This window comes from Dreissena polymorpha, chromosome 5, assembly GCF_020536995.1.
Source record: "Dreissena polymorpha isolate Duluth1 chromosome 5, UMN_Dpol_1.0, whole genome shotgun sequence".
NCBI lineage: Eukaryota > Metazoa > Mollusca > Bivalvia > Myida > Dreissenidae > Dreissena > Dreissena polymorpha.
Genome location: NC_068359.1, coordinates 101,950,701 through 101,968,664, shown reverse-complemented (window position 1 = coordinate 101,968,664; position 17,964 = coordinate 101,950,701). Strand labels below are relative to the sequence as shown.

At 36.0% G+C, this 17,964-nt stretch overlaps 1 protein-coding gene across 2 annotated transcripts in view; it reads right to left on the bottom strand.

The window, feature by feature from the left end:
* Nucleotides 1-9,731: 9,731 nt before the first annotated feature.
* The window catches only part of LOC127881365 (obg-like ATPase 1), a 62,076-nt gene continuing 53,843 nt past the window's right edge, over nt 9,732-17,964 (bottom strand). For both annotated transcript variants that reach the window (XM_052429150.1, XM_052429151.1), the window contains exons 10-12: nt 16,113-16,209; nt 15,136-15,258; nt 9,732-11,884 (exon numbers count right to left, since the gene is read on the bottom strand). In XM_052429150.1, the coding sequence (XP_052285110.1) occupies nt 11,774-11,884; nt 15,136-15,258; nt 16,113-16,209 (331 nt within the window). In that variant the 3' untranslated portion in view covers nt 9,732-11,773. The remainder of the gene's footprint in view (nt 11,885-15,135; nt 15,259-16,112; nt 16,210-17,964) is intronic.

Here is a 17,964-nt window from a genome sequence, read left to right as displayed (position 1 = left end):
TATGAAAACCTTACAGTTGATAGAACATCATATTTTGGCTTAATTATAACTCATTTTTGAAAAATACATTAACATGTATTTCTGATTTACCAAAACTGATGAAATAAATAAGAAATTAATTCCACTAACCTTTTCATGACATTTTGACAGTAAAAAAAGTTTGTTTCGTCTGTAGAAATTCAATCAAATTAACGGATCCAACCAAAGGGACGTAACTTTTTGTAAAAATAGTTGTTATTTACAATTTGTGTGTATCAAACATACACTAAGTAGGTAGATTTGTCATTCACAATGTCTAAATTGCATTGAATAGGCTGGGGCACCAGTTATTTTGCAACAATATTGCTTTAAAAGAATCAATAGCAGCAGTATTGCAAATTGAAATGTGTAAAAAGGCAAAATAAGGGGTATCCGTTTCAAAGTCTTATAACTCTGTAAAGCCCCAACAGAATTTTGCAAAATTTTGCCAGGAAATGCCAACTACCTAGAGGGTTAAGAAAAACATAGCCTTGAAAATTCCCCCTGTTATACTACGGGAGTACCACGTATTAGTGTTTGTAGATACAAATTATAATACGGGAGTGCACATCATATGTGTCCTCACATGCCTTATTACGAGTGTATTTCTTCATAATCAAATATATCGTATGTTAATATTTGATTTACACGCAGTTTTCTTTCGACACATTTAAATCACACTTCTACAGCCGCGTCATGCGAAAATTAGTCTGATGCGTTTCGGCCAGCGAATTTTAAGCCCAACATGTGCATTTGCGCGGTCTGGTCAGAGGCGATGCTGTTCGCTATGAAATCACCCAATGTGTTATGGTCTCATTATGTATCTCCTGACCAGACTGAGAGATGCGCAGGCTGAGTGGGTTAAACATATGATGGACGCACATGTAATAAGAAGAGTTATGACCCTAAAATTCTGCGAGATGGAATTTAACGCGTAATTGTAACTGGGCAACACTTTGTGTCATTTGACCTTACAGAGAGTAGTCCAGAATCCCTTACAACTTAATCGCTCATTACATAAAACGATTGCTTTGAACCTGTACAAGTTAATGCATGCACAAAAACAACGGCATCTAGCCGATCTAATAGCTATTTTACAGTGAAATATTTTATGTTATGGTTTCTATTTTGTTTTAGGATTTACATTTTTTTTTAAGTTGACTTCTTCAGCAATTTTGAGTCGCTTGCGTTTTTAATTAGAAAAAGTAGTTTTCTAATCGTGTATTGATGGATTTAAACGTTCGTCTTTGTAAGAAAACAACATGTATTCTGCAAAAAATGTTAACGGAAAAAGACCGATCTATCTTCATTGTTTGGAGTTGATGGTGGGAAAATCAACATAACTGAGCCTAATTAAAATTCGTTGACATTGGCATTTTAGTAAATTAAGCATTTGGATTAACGGCCACAAAGCATAGTTACAAGTAGAAGTGTTATCTTTTACTTATTTCGTGAATTATCATACTGTTTACAAATATTTATATCGATGAATTATTTTGATAATATTGAACATTAAGTTATTGGTTGAATTGAGTATTACAAATTGTGGTTTACATCGTACAATATGTTTTATTCATGTTGGTGACTTCTTAATTGAGTTGATCAATTATTTATTTTAACAACTACATCTTATTTAATATAGATTGTGTTTATGTTCTGTAAAGATTTTGACCTTCGTATGTACGTTGAAAAATAATTTAATATAACAAATTACATTATCTATCAAACCTACGTCATGTGATAATGTCATTGCGATACGACTGTTAATTTATAAATACATCCTGCATTGGCGTCACCTCCTATCATTAGCGTCACCTCCTAAACATTGGCTCAATCTCTTTTGGAATAATGCAAAATTATCTACTACGTCGGCAAGAAGCCAATATTTATGTGCATGCAGCGTCAAATGTATGTTGTACGCAATCGTTTCATTCCGTTAGCGATTTAATTGGGTCGACATGTTCTCGTCACACAGGAGAAACTCATCGAAATGCTTTTTAAAACTCCATCATGCCACAACTTATAAAGGTTCTCATGTTTTTAATGGGTTGAGAATGTACGTGTCTGTACATTTTTGGACGAATAAATCTTCGCTGAATCGCACTACATTGCTCGATTTTAAAAATAATTCGAATTATGTTGAACAAGAAATATCTTTAAAAAAGATATACGGCGTTGATTGTGGTTGGAGTTTATGAAAGGTAAAGAGTTCAATGAATGAGATCAAAGATAGCGAATGTCTTTTTCTGTGCATTTCTTAGCTGAATCACACGCAGTACGGGATGTTACGCGGAGTTTACGTTACGCGGCTTATTTTTACATTATTACATATTGCTGGTCATAAACCTAGATACAAAACAGAAAACCAAAAGAAGAATGGAAGTGAAATTAAAACATACGAGTCAACCGGCCACACGCGAAGTATCCGTTCATATTTTAAATGTTAATACGCGCGTTCTTCGAACAAACCTGTTTTAGTGGTTTGTCGGGCATTGCTATTTGATTCGATTATTAACAGTATCGAGAATCATCGCGCTCATGCTTAATTCATTAGTCAATATGGTGGAATAATTCATGTTAAATTAATTAAAAATAATATTTATCATGGCATTGTTGAAAACACATTAAGAATCTATTATTGACATGTCATAATTATATCGCTGGATATCTTCATTTAACATCTTTCGGGTCTAAAGAAAATTCCAGTTCACCTAGTTCACGCTATAGCGTCTTTATTATGTAACGATTATATTACTGGCCGCGAACTCCTCAGCACATAAGATAGAGACGCAGCGATGACCTGTATGTAAACTCTGATATTCACACACAGTGGCCGCAAATTGACCCGATACCTCGCGGGTTGAAATGCAATGCATTAAAGTGAGGCCCAGCTTCCAATGCTCTCTATACTTTTACATGTAAACATGTTGACTGGAATATGGAAGTTAGTACTAAATATGAGAACATAGCCTTTAAGTGCAAACGTTCTCGCGCTGAAAATCTTCTGAAAATAAAAGGTGGACGCACAAACTGTATTGATGTCGAGATCGAGTGTAAAACTGTTTTATCTATAACGCCTTTTTATTAGAGATAAATTTGTTTCATGCTGAACACGCAGTAAAACAGTGTTACAAAGACGCGGACATGTTTCCAATGTTCTGGTCGTATGCTCAAATCAGCCTATGGAATAAATGAAGTGTATTCATTCTGACCTAGCCGCGGGAAATTTTATTTGAATTTTATTGGACAGTTACAAAGGTCAGGTAAGGTGAAAAGCTGGCGTATACAGCTTCGCCGAAAAACATATAAAACCTAATCACCCTGTAAAATTGTCCATGACATTTCAAAACACCCGGGCCTGAGCGCCACCTCGGAAGTTGCATTGGCTCATTTATCAATGCATCGCAAAAAAGAGGTGGCGCGCGTGATTAACGGCCGTGAAGTAGTGATACATCCTTTGCGCTGAGCACAGGCACAGTGATGTAGCCAAAGTTAAGAGGTTTTATCTCGAATCAGCCTATGAAATATTCGAATATATTCATGCGTTTCTGCTGGCGTTATGTAAAAGTCATTTAAGGTGAAATGCTGGGTAAAACAGCTACGCCGAAAAAGCGAATTAATGCTCTATACCTATGTTTAAGTCAGAGTTGTTGACACCGTGTGAACTGCTAGGGTAACAAGTAATGCATAAACAACAAAGTACGGGTCAACAGGGCTGTCTTTAGGACTACCTTATTCGTGAGTAAAAGGTATTGCTTGCAGATTTATTTTTTATTTATTTTCATCAATTATCTTATTTTATATTTTGAATTTGTATATGGTGTCAACAATAAAACGTTTTGTAGAGGAAATTTGCATAATGAAATTATATTCTTTAATACTGAGATAAGTTTTCGATATTCAAACAATTATCATTTAATATGATGGTGATTGCAAATTGTCTTTATATTTAGTTTTCATTACCATTTTCGTCATACTTACTATGCTTTCTGAACGTCCAAAAAGGGCCATGTTGTTGTTATTTTGTCTATGCAATCTCTATAAAATAAATAGGATTATAAAAAGTGCCTACACATCTCGACCCGTGCGTTAAAACACACTCTTCATAAATTTGAATGGCTTATGTTGATTTCAATCTTGCGATGAATTTTGAAAAACGATCGCGTCTTAAATTATGCCAGAGCGAACAACTTCTGTGCCTTCAGCGCTTTGATTTTAATATTAGCGTCAGTCCGCTTCAAACAACAAGTCAAGTCAGGGACCTATACAAAAATGTTTGTATAGGTCCCTGGTCAAGTCAATTTTATTGGCAAATACATAAGTACATAGCCAAACAACATACATACGACATGTGATAGCGGTGTAAATAAATGCTTATACATCATGATGATGAAAAGTATGGTTCATATAAAATGGGCATGCAATATTAATTAATTAATCTACCTTCTTCAATGAATATTGAGTGTGCAGAACATTTAGGTTTAGTCAAACACAGTATATCCCTATCATTTACAACAATATCTAAATAGTTTTCATAAACAAAATTTGATTGAATAAGTATCAAGTTTGGGCAAGTTGTCAATATCACTGGCTCATGTTTGTAAGCTGATATCCTTTATACGTTGAAATATACAATTAACATCACTAGTGGTTATTTCGGGTTTATAATACAAAAAGACAATCCTAATTCCTGATGCAAGATCTTTAGTATTACCCCAGTTAGAAATATGCGAATTAACGTCATATAATATATATATCAACAATTTGTTAAAGGCTGTATAAAGGTGAAGATACGTAATTATTTACAGATTTTTAAATATGTTTTTCATATTTTATATATAAATGTTATCAAAAAACAATATTATATATATATATATATATATATATATATATATATATATATATATATATATATATATATATATATATATATATATATATATATATATGCTATTTGACATACAGTAATAATAATTAAAAAAAAGAGCAATACAACTTGTTTTGAGCTCAAATAAAGTGTCCTCCAAGTCAATTGTGTTTACACACAATCAGTTTATTTACATCGCTGTTTACTCGCGAAAGAGAAAGTGACTCCAAAATATAAAGATGACTTTTAACGTTTTCCGGTATCACTCACAAAGTACGTCTCTTCTAAATGGTTAAAACGTTTGTACTGTAGTGATCTAATAAGTTACTTTCTGCTGGTAAAAAGTTGTAAAAATAGAATTAAAATTGAATTTTCTTTCGGCTATTTTTAGCATATGTCAACGCTCTGAGGTTGCAAAAATGTACACATTTCTTCCAATTATGAAACGGGTTTATCTTCCATAATTCTGGACAACGTTGTTCCTAAGCCATGTTATTAGCAGTTTTTATGCAAGAGTAACTGAAATCCGGTTCAAATTAGACCAGTTGATATGCATAATAATAGGATTTGTGACCTTTATAGAGCCTTTTGGCTTTAAGTAAGGAATCTGGATTCTTCTTTATTTTGAACCAAAATTAAACGATGCGCATCCGTTGAAAGGGGCCTTTTCACAGATTTTTGCATGTTTAAAAGTGTTTCATTAAATGCTTTATATTGATAAATGTAAACATTGGATATACAAAGATCCAGTAAAAAATCAATAATAAAATTAAAAAAAGAAAAAAAGTAACCCTCAGAAGGGCTCGAACCACTGACCCCTAGAGTCCTGGAGTTAAGTCTACCACTTAGACCACTCGGCCATCCTTCATGATACGATAACAGTTGTATTATATGAGCAATCCACGTAGTTTCCCAAAATATAACGGCAACAACAGAACTCTCCAAATTATTAATTCGTTTCGCGTTGCAACGCTTTATAATTTTCAGGTTTTTAAATCGTCAAAAGATGCATATAATGGCTATTTTAGAGCATGATGAAATGCTCAGTATTACTGTTGCATTACAAATATCATAACTAAAACAAAAATGTGCGAATCTGAAACAACTTTTTTCAATTTTGTCAATTTACCCAAACGTGAAAAGGCCCCTTTAACACACTCTAAAGGTAAACGACCCAGCTCATCATACACTGTCGCGGACGTATTTTGTGGCAGTAAAGACAACGAACGTGTAGCACCACTTATTATCCCTGCTCCGTCGACTTCTACAGCCACTAAAAATACTTATTATTATCACACCTTTTGACTTTCTGTACTAAATAAAAACATGAACTTTAATGTACAACAGAACCCCAAGATGCTGCCGGTTGTGTTTTAAAACGAATGGCGGACTTGGCTGTTCTAAGAGGGAAATGCTTGATCCAAAATGCCGAACAATTGTGAGATTACGGAATCAAATATCTTCAATCCCCTATAGTGGAGATAAACGGAGAGTTTTCAAGTAACGATTAACAGAGACACTGAAATGAGATTCGATCCCGTTGATGAAATCAGAAGCGTCCACCACGTACATGGAGACGAGCCAGGAGTCGTTCACGTGAAAGCAGAGACATGCTTCTCGTGTGATCAGTGTATTATAGGTATGAAACAGAAGAGAAAAATGCGTTGCCCAGTACGGGACTCAAACCTGCGACATCCTCATGCAAGTCAGACACCCTAACCAACTGAGCTAACCGGGGGGATATAATACACGACTCAGAATAACATTTATATAATATATTCACTATGCCCCAACTGCTTATGGAGGGTAATTATAAGTAGTAGTTTTACGCTCTCTATTACATTCATCTCCCTTTTTTAGTAATCATATAATAATAATTATAATAAATTAATTACAACAACCTTCGACGGATTGACTTACCAAAGGCTTATCAGTCTCACGGCACCGAGTAAAAACTTGTTGCCTACCCACGAACTGCTGTTTGTAAGTCAGGCACTCTAATCAACTGAGCTAACCGGTATACAACTCATAGTTACATTATATTATATATATATAAAGTTTATATAAACACAGTTATTATACAATATAACTGTTTACAATGGCTGATTATAACTAGTAATTATGCACTCTATTACAGGAAATTACCCATATTTTGAAAATGAAGATTTCACAGAAGAAAGCCGCTGAGTCACCATGATTCCAGAGACTGTCCCAATTCCAGACCAACCAGTAGTTGAAGCGGACCCATTTGAAAACCTTGTATTAGAAGGACAAGTGGTCGCATTGTTCACTGGTGATGAACTATGCGAATATTATTTAATGAAAGTAACACATCCGTTATCTAGTTACACAGAGGTAACCAAGGATCAGTGGGGAGCGGTAATACCACAGAGCACCGAAGTGTTTACTGAGTTATACTACGACACAGTCGGAGAAAAAAGATACTCTTTGATAAGGAGTCCAAATGCAGTTGTTCCCGCAGCATCAATTTTAAACATTTGCGCACAGGTTGACAGTAGAAAAGATACAACTAAACTGACAAAATATATACACATATCATTACTCGAACTTGTATGTAAAAAAAATGCTCGTTAAAAAATAACTGAGTTACTGTCATGTCATTCAACTAAATAGAAAATCCTATATTTACATACATAAGAGTTCGATTATTGCTTAATCGAGTTTAGCCTGTTATTATCGAGGCTTCTGAAAATGATAATTGAGTGAATTACATATTGTGTTGATTCTTAACCACAAGCTGTTGAATAATATTCAAACTATTGTTTTATGTAATGTTAATGTATTTTCGTTGTAGATGCAGTTTGATTATATAACATAATTTATCATACCACCGCTTCTTCTTCATTATTTTTTATCGAGTGCACCGGGATTGTGTCCCATATGGCCATCGCCCCCAGAAAGACGTGTTAGTTGGTTACGGGGGATAGTGCAAGATACAGGAGACACCCCGTTCCAGAGGTGACCCTGGGTCTTTTTGTGCCCGGTGTATAGCACCTAGTACACTGCACTTCGGTTTAACGTCTCATGCAAAAGACGAGTTAGTAGGTTAGGTGCAGCGGGGGATCGAACCAGCGATCTCTGGATTGTGAAGCCAGTGTGTTACCACTAGACCACGGATCCGCTACGATGTCATACCACCGCATTGATAACTGCCTGATATAACGTTGTCTCATATATTGTTTTATATCCTGGTCAATAGGAAGTTCCTATATCAGTCATGTGTGGAGGATGGTCATATTACTCGGAATAAGCTATAAAGTAATAATTTTTGGTAAAATCGAATCAGATTCAACAAAACAAACAATTTGATACCAAGATGTAATATATTTTAAACACAAAATGCAACAAAAACAGCAAAAAACATATTTTACAAATATTAAATGCGCATGCTCATGACAAAATTGTTAATCCGTCGGAAGATCTCCAGAAGTCATGAGTCAATCTTTAAACAAACGTCACCACTTCAACGTCAAAGGAATCAAATGTCACCACAATGTCAAAAGAAGCAAACGTCACCACTACAACATCAAAAGAAGTAAACGTTACCACTACAACGTCAAAAGAAGCAAATGTCACCACTTCAACGTCAAAAGAAGCAAACGTCCCCACTTCAACGTCAAAAGAAGAAAACGTCACCACTTCAATGTCAACAGAAGCAAACGTCATCAATACAATGTCAACAGAAGCAAACGTCACCACTTCAACGTCAACAGAAGCAAACGTCATCACTTCAACTTCAAAAGAAGCAAACATCACCACTTCAACGTCAAAAGAAGCAAACGTCACCACTTCAACGTCAAAAGAAGCAAACGTCATCAATTCAATGTCAACAGAAGCAAACGTCACCTCTTCAACGTCAACAGAAGCAAACATCACCACTTCAACGTCAAAAGAAGCAAACCTCACCTCTTCAACGTCAAAAGAAGCAAACGTCACCACTTGAACATCAATAGAAGCAAACGTCACCACTTCAACGTCAAAAGAAGCAAACGTCACCACTTCAACGTCAAAAGAAGCAAACGTCACCACTTGAACGTCAAAAGAAGCAAACGTCACCACTTCAAAGTCAAAAGAAGCAAACATCACTGCTTGAACGTCAAAAGAAGCAAACGTCACCACTTCAACGTCAAAAGAAGCAAACATCACCACTTCAACATCAATAGAAGCAAACGTCACCATTTCAACGTCAAAAGAAGCACACATCACCACTTCAACGTCAATAGAAGCGAACGTCACCACTTCAACGTCAAAAGAAGCAAACATCACCACTTGAACGTCAAAAGAAGCAAACTTCACCACTACAACGTCAAAATAAGCAAACATCACCACTTGAAAGACAAAAGAAGCAAACATCACCACTTGTCACCACTACAACGTCAAAAGAAGCAAACGTCACCACTGCAACGTCAAGATTAGCAAACATCACTACTTCAACGTCAAAAGAATCTGGGCGAGGTATATAGATGTCTCTTGGACTGCCGTGTTACCTTTGTATTTGACATGATCTATTATTAGGTTAATGGTCAATAACATTTAAATGTATTTTTAACTAACTTCTACAGTTGTGAGATTTATTTGATACCCCTAATCCTTTTTTAAATGACCATTTCAAGGCAGTGACCCCAGATTGATTTGTGTTTGTGGTGTGCTTTCGACCCATGTTCAATTGTTTGGCAATGGATCACTTTTCATAAATCATCTTCCGTTCTTTGTTCATTGAATAACTGCGAAGAATGTGTATTAAAGTATAAATGTATAAAGTATTCATTTAGAGGGTGATTCTGATTATGTGTTTATGTTTATTTTAACATGAATCACAAGCAAGTTGTAGACTTTCAATAATTTATTTAAGTCTTTGCGTTTCAATAGTGTAAGTCGAGTGTTGAAATCAGGGACCATTACATACAAAGTATGTCCCTTGTTGAAATTTTAAAAAGCACACAATGTATTTGTTGTTTGAGTACATTCTTTTGTTGATACAGCACTGATAAAAAAGCGAACACAGAAAAACAAGCACAGTTCAAGCAAGTCTAATTTACCAGTACCTTTCCGCACTGTGCCTTTAAACAAAGTTGGAACCATTTATCCAAAATAAATGACGTTATTCTTAAAACAATCAATTAATTGTGTCTTGTTCTGAGAAAACTGGGCTTAATGCTTGTGCGTTAAGTGCCGTCCCAGATAAGCCTGTGCAGTCCGCACAGGCTAAGCAGGGACAACACTTTCCGCTTTTATGGTATTTTTAGTTTCAAGGAAGTCCCTCATTACCGAAAATCAAGTTTAGGCGGAAAGTGTCGTCCCTGATTAGCCTGTGCGGACTGCACAGGCTAATCTGGGACGACACTTTACGCACATGAATTAAGCCCAGTTTTCTCAGAACAAGACACAATTAAACACTAATAAGCATCATTATGACGTAGCAAGGTATAACAAGAAAAATAGCAACACAGATGTAGTTTTAAAAATTGCATTTTCAGGAAATTCAACTCAAAGTGCGTCCACATGATGTCATTATTTGCACAAGTAGTTCAATCATTAATTATTTGCTTACATAGTCATGATAAAAGAGTAAGGATAAAAAGGTCTTACAACATGGAACACAATCAAAGTACTGCACAGACCCATTGTGAAATGACAATTAGTGTAGTACTACATAGCATTAGGTTTATCTTTGTGTGAGTGGGACAGTGGATAATTTACTTGTATGGCATATAATGCCGCTGAAAGCAAATTTGTAACACCCTCTTGTGAAAATGGGGTTTAATGCATGTTCTAAAAGTGTTGTCCCAGATTAGCCTGTACAGTCTGCACAGGCTAATCAGGAACGACACTTGCCGTCTAAACTTGATTTTGGCTACAAAGAGACTTTCTTGAAACAAAACAAATCATAAAAGCGGAAAGTGTCGTCCATGATTAGCCTGTGCGGCTTGCACAGGCTAATCTGGGATGACACTTTAGGCAAATGCATTAAACCCCCATTTCACAGAGCACGGCTTGACTGTTAGATATCCTTTTTTCACTGTAAAATTATTATGTATGCTATCCATACCAATACATAAAATGACAAGGGAGGGGTTGGGAAGCCTTAAAAGGGGCAGGCCAACCTTTTCTGTGAACAAATATCGTATGGTTAACTTTGTAAGCCACTTCAGCATATATTCAATGTTAATCTGTAAAATCATTTATAGCCAATATATTATGTTGAATGTGTCTTTTGCAACAATATTGACAAATGAAAGAGGGTAAAATAGGAGGTAAATATTTGTAAAGGGTTGGGCATAGAAATGGTACGGGCCCCCCCTGCAATTTAGCTTCAACTAAAGCTATTGTTTAAATCATGCAGCTGCTTGACTATTGCAATATTTGAGTTTAATAAATATCTTCACAGTCTGGATACATTGTTTAACTGAAAGCACTTTCTGTGAATATAAAGCTTAAATCAATATGTGTCTTGTTCTGATAAAACTGGACATAATACATGTGCATAAAGTGTTGTCCCAGATTAGCCTGTGCTGTCTGCACAGGCTAATCAGGGAGGACACTTTCCGTCTAAACTTGATTTTCGGTAAGGAGGGACTTCTTTGAAACTATAAATACCATAAAAGCGAAAAGTGTCGTCCCTGATTAGCCTGCGCGCACTGCACTAATCCGGGACTACACTATACGCACATGAATTAAGCCCAGTTTTTTCAGAACAAGACACATATTATCTTCTCTCTGTGTATACTCAAGACAAAAAATTACTCAAGGAAAGCATACAATTAATTATTATAAAATGAGCACATGTTGATGCTTTTGATGTAAACAAGGCAATTGTCTTTTTCATTTAAATGTATCCCAAAAATGTTCTCATGAATACATTCTTGTTTATTTCTTTTTCCCTGCAGACAATCCTGCACCTGCATTGAATTTGAAGAAAATAATGTCCCCATCTGCAACAACATATTCTCGGCCTTTCTGCTTGTATTTTCCATTTGCCTGAAAATAAGAAATAAGGTTTTCAGTGAGATTTTCCTCGCAAAATATTTGCTCTTGTATTTCAATTTTATTAAACTATTACTCACAACAGCATATTGTCAAACACTCATTTTTTTCCTCGTCAAACCAAAGTAATGATTACTCATAATTGCTTTTACATTTGTTGTAAAACATTTGTGATCTATCACTTTTCAAGAAGACTTTGACAAAGATTTTAAAGTATAAAAAACTTCACCTCACAATTAAGTATACAGAACAAACATTTGTGTATGTGTTTCTTTACCAAACTACCTTCCAATAAATGACCTTTCCTTCCCACCATATATGACTTCAATAATAGAAAACTTCAATATCAACATATAACCTAACTACTTATCAATATATGATCTTATATATCTACCAATAGATGACCTAACTACCTATCTATAGATTACCTTACTACCTACCATTAGATGACCTAACTACGGTACCAACCAATAGATGACCTAACTACCTACCAATAGATGACCTAACTACCTGCCAATAGATGACCTAAATACCTACCAATAGATGACCTATTTACCTACCAATAGATTACCTTACTACCTACCAATAGATTACCTTACTACCTACCAATAGATTACCTTACTACCTACCAATAGATGATCTAACTACCTACCAATAGATGACCTAACTACCTACCAATAGATGACCTAACTACCAACCAATAGATGACCCAAATACCTACCAATAGATGACCTAACTACCTACCAATAGATGACCCAAATACCTACCAATAGATTACCTAACAACCTACCAATAGATGACCCAAATACCTACCAATAGATGACCTAACTACCTACCAATAGATGACCTAACTACCTACCAATAGATGACCTATTTACCTACCAATAGATTACCTTACTACCTACCAATAGATGACCTATTCGCCTACCGACCTAACTAGTTACCAATATATTACCTATTTACCTACCAATATATGATTTAAATACCTACCAATAGATGACCTCACTACCTATCTATAGATAACCTAACTCCCTATCTGTAGATGACCTTACTACCTACCAATAGATGACGTAACTACCTACCATTAGATGACCTAACTACCTATCTTTAGATGACTTCAATACATACCGATGGATGACCTAACTTCCTGTGAATATATGAACTTTATATATACCAATAGATGACCTAACTACCTTCCAATATATGATTTAACTACCTACACATATATACATGTAATCTAACTACCTACAAATAGACAACCTAACTACCATCCAATAGATGAGGTAACTACATACAAATAGATGACCTAACTACCATCCAATATATGACTTAACTACCGAACAATTGATGACCTGACTATTATTCAATAATGACCTAAATTTGATTTGATACCACGCATCTAAACTTCCGGTCGTGGTTATTCAACAACAAACAATAAAGTACACAAATTATTTCGATTCTAACACGATTTTTACTAAAGCTTTATATAATGTATATTATTTTTCTTGTGTACTTGTGTGAAGTTCCGCCCATAAAATAACATTCGGCTGTTCTGTCGATCAGATCCGCGACCGATTAATTAGTGTGCTAGGTATAAGCCATTGAAATTATCGATTGATATTGACACGGGTTATTCACGCATGACTAATACACAACCGCGCGAATCTTCGCTGCTTGGGTTCATACTAGTCCGCTGACATGCAATAAACTGGTTTTGACTGGTTTAGAGACTGCAGCGAATGGTATATCACACCTAATCGAGATAAGAATTTAAATAGGGGTTGTTAGCATGTTCACTGTGTAATCGATTTCATGACATGCAAATTTTAGCAAACAGAATAGGACCGACTGTTTGGGATTTTCAATTGGTCTTTCATGACCCCAATCGGTCTAGGACCGACAAAACCGAAAAATATGATCCCTGGACCTAATGGTCTACCAATAAATAGCATAAGTGCCCACTACAAATGGTCTTATTTTCTTCCAATAGATCTATGGATGACCTCATTACCAACCAATAGTTGACCTACTTACTCACAAAGAGATGACCTATCTACGGTTACCTTCCAATAAACCATATAAAATGACCTAACTACCTACCTAAAACCCTAATGCACGCAAATAGAGACCTAATTACCCGTACATTGACAGGTAATACATGCAAATAGAGACCTAAATACCCATACATAAACACGTAATACATGCCAATAGAGACCTAATTACCCATACCTGAACACTTAATACCTGCCAATAGAGACCCTAATTACCCATATATGAACATGTAATACCTGCCAATAGATACACTAATTACCCATACATAAAAACGAAATACCTGCCAATAGAGACCCTAATTACCAATACATAAACACGTAATACCTGCCAATAGAGACCCTAATTACCCATACATAAATACATAATATCTGCCAATAGAGACCATAATTACCCATACATAAACACGTAATACCTGCCAATAGTGACCCTAACTACCCATACATAAACGTCATACCTGCCAATAGAGACCCAATTACCCATACACAAACACGTAATACCTGCCAATAGGGACCCTAATTACCCATACTCAAACACGTAATACCTGCCAATAGAGACCCAATTACCTATACACAAACACGTAATACCTGCCAATAGAGACCTAATTACCCATACACAAACACGTAATACCTGCCAATAGAGACCCAATTACCCATACACAAACACGTAATAACTACCAATAGAGACCCAATTACCCATACACAAACACGTAATACCTGCCAATAGAGACCCTAATTAGTAATTACCCATACACAAACACGTAATACATGCCAATAGAGACCCAATTATCCATACACAAACACGTAATACCTGCCAATAGAGACCCAATTACCCATACATAAACACTTAATACCTGCCAATAGAGACCCTAATTACCCGTACATAAACACGTAATACCTGCCAATAGAGACCCTAATTACCTATACATAAACGTAATACCTGCCGATAGAGACCCAAATTACCCATACATAAACGTAATACCTGCCAATAGAGAACCTAATTACCCATACATCAATGTAATACACACACAAATGGAGACCCATATTACCCATACATAAACGTAAAACCTGCCAAAAGATACTCATATTACCCATACATAAACGTAACACATGGAAATAGAGACCCAAACTACCCATACATAAACATGTAATACCTGCCAATGGAGACCCTTATTACCGATACATAAACACTATTACCTTGCAGCCGGCCTCCGACCCTGCCTCCTTAAAGTCCTCAAACGCCATCACCTCCGCCATGATGAAACCGTTCTCCATGTCCGAGTGGATACGGCCGGCCGCCTGGGGGGCCTTTGTAGCTTTCTACAACAAACATGGTGACAATATAAGGCTCAAACTCTAAAAAAAATACTTAAAGGGGACACTGCTGTGGACGCCGCCCGTCCGCCAAGGGTGAAACTATAATACGTCCAGTTTTTAAAAACGGGTGTATAAAAATCCATCTGTTGAGCCTTTGTTCCTTTCTACAACAGCAAACATGGGAACAAAAGATTCCATCACATTATAAAATGAATTAGTAATTAACAAGTTTTAAGAAAACATACAAGACGGCAATTATCAGAAGGACCAAGATAGCTTACTTCTTAAACTATGGCCCTATGATAAGGTATTTTTAATAAAGTCATTATTATTTCACCACCTCTGGGAAGAAAATTAGCACCATCACTATCTCACTGACCCTCAAATAGTAAGTATGCCCCTTGGTTTACAGAGAAAATGCCATCTAAACAAGACGTATTTAAAGAACAATGGCTACTATAGCCAAAATGTCAGTTTCTTGCCCTGCTAAAATAAGATCATTTAAACTAGTCAGGGTAGGTCATTTGTAGCATTGAGCAAACACACTTTTTGAAAATGTTGTTTCCTTATGATTATTTATTGTGTTAAGCTCATATAGCATTTCCAAATAAAATATATAATGTCTTTGGCATATTATTAATAAGCAGAAATCACAATATACAATTAGTCAGCTTTTAGTTTTCCTGTTTTAACAGTCTTCAAAACATTTCTAGAAATCACAGCCATTCATTGATTTTTACATTCTAAACTTTGGTACATACTACAAATAACACCTTTTTGCTTTGGACATGGAAAACAATGCTTAAACAAAATCTTTATTGTATAAAAATGTACCAGTGTGTTTATCACAACCTTACCTGTATTGTCCAGGCTTTGACTTCATCCTTGCCGCTGGTGAAGAAGTACATAAGACCCAATGCCTTGTAGCCATTAATAATAATCTTCTCCAGAGCACTATGGATATAAGGGCATGTTGGTGTAAAGAGTTCCTGTGGTATCGTATATAGGGAAGTATAAAAATATCATTTAAAATTGGTAACACACTTTTTGATAATTGAGCATTTCAAACGGTGAAAAAGAATGTTTTCTTTGTTCTTTGATCAATTGTGAATCAAAATCATTTATCTACAGAAACAAACAAATTAACAATGATTCTGGAAATTGATTAAGACAGGTTATTTCACCATGAGAATCAGGCTAATTATATACCTACTCTAACATTGCCATATGAGCAAATGGCTTAAAATCGGCACTTGAAATAATAAAAATATGTTTGGCTACAATTAACTTTTTGTAAAATGGCATAATATAGCCAAAATAAGAAATACCAAACTTTGACTTTGAAAGATAAATTACGCTACACATATTTGTAAGCAAGGGTGAGCACTTGCTTCACTTTACGAGAGATACGGTCACACCTGTTTTCTGGAATCAAGTATTTGAGTAGTTTCCATGGGGCTTGGAGGTCACAGTTGAACTCACTACTTAACATTGGAGCCTTGTCCTGGGAAAACTGGTCTAAATGCATGTGCGTAAGGTGTCGTACAAGATTAGCCTGTGCAGTCAGCACAGACTAATATGGGACAAACATTTCTGCTCTTTCCTGATTTTTTTGTTTGTTTACAAGAAATCTTAAAAAAAAAAATCCTGTCTAGGCGGAATGTGTCCTCTCGATAATGCAGGAAAACACTTGACACACATACATTTAGCCCAGTTTGCCATGTGTCCTCCCCGATAATACAGGTAGACAATTAACACACATACATTAAGCCCAGTTTGCCAAGTGTCCTCCCGATAATACAGGTACACACTTAACACACATACATTAAGCCCAGTTTGCCATGTGTCCTCCCAATAATGCAGGTAGACACTTAACACACATACATTAAGCCCAGTTTGCCATGTGTCCTCCAGATAATACAGGTAGACACTTAACACATATACATTAAGCCCAGTTTGCCATGTGTCCTCCCCGATAATCCAAGTAGACACTTAACACACATACATTAAGCCCAGTTTGCCATGTGTCCTCCCCGATAATCCAAGTAGACACTTAACACACATACATTAAGCCCAGTTTGCCATGTGTCCTCCCAATAATGCAGATAGACACTTAACACTTATACATTAAGCCCAGTTTGCCATGTGTCCTTCCTGATAATTGGTAGACACTTAACACACATACATTAAGCCCAGTTTGCCATGTGTCCTTCCTGATAATCCAGATAGACACTTAACACACATACATTAAGCCCAGTTTGCCATGTGTCCTTCCTGATAATCCAGATAGACACTTAACACACATACATTAAGCCCAGTTTGCCATGTGTCCTCCCGATAATGAAGGTAGACACTTAACACACATACATTAAGCCCAGTTTGCCATGTGTCCTTCCTGATAATCCAGATAGACACTTAACACACATACATTAAGCCCAGTTTGCCATGTGTCCTCCAGATAATACAGGTACACACTTAACACACATACATTAAGCCCAGTTTGCCATGTGTCCTTCCTGATAATACAGGTAGACACTTAACACACATACATTAAGCCCAGTTTGCCATGTGTCCTTCCTGATAATACAGGTAGACACTTAACACACATACATTAAGCCCAGTTTGCCATGTGTCCTTCCTGATAATCTGTAGACACTTAACACACATACATTAAGCCCAGTTTGCCATGTGTCCTCCCAATAATACAGG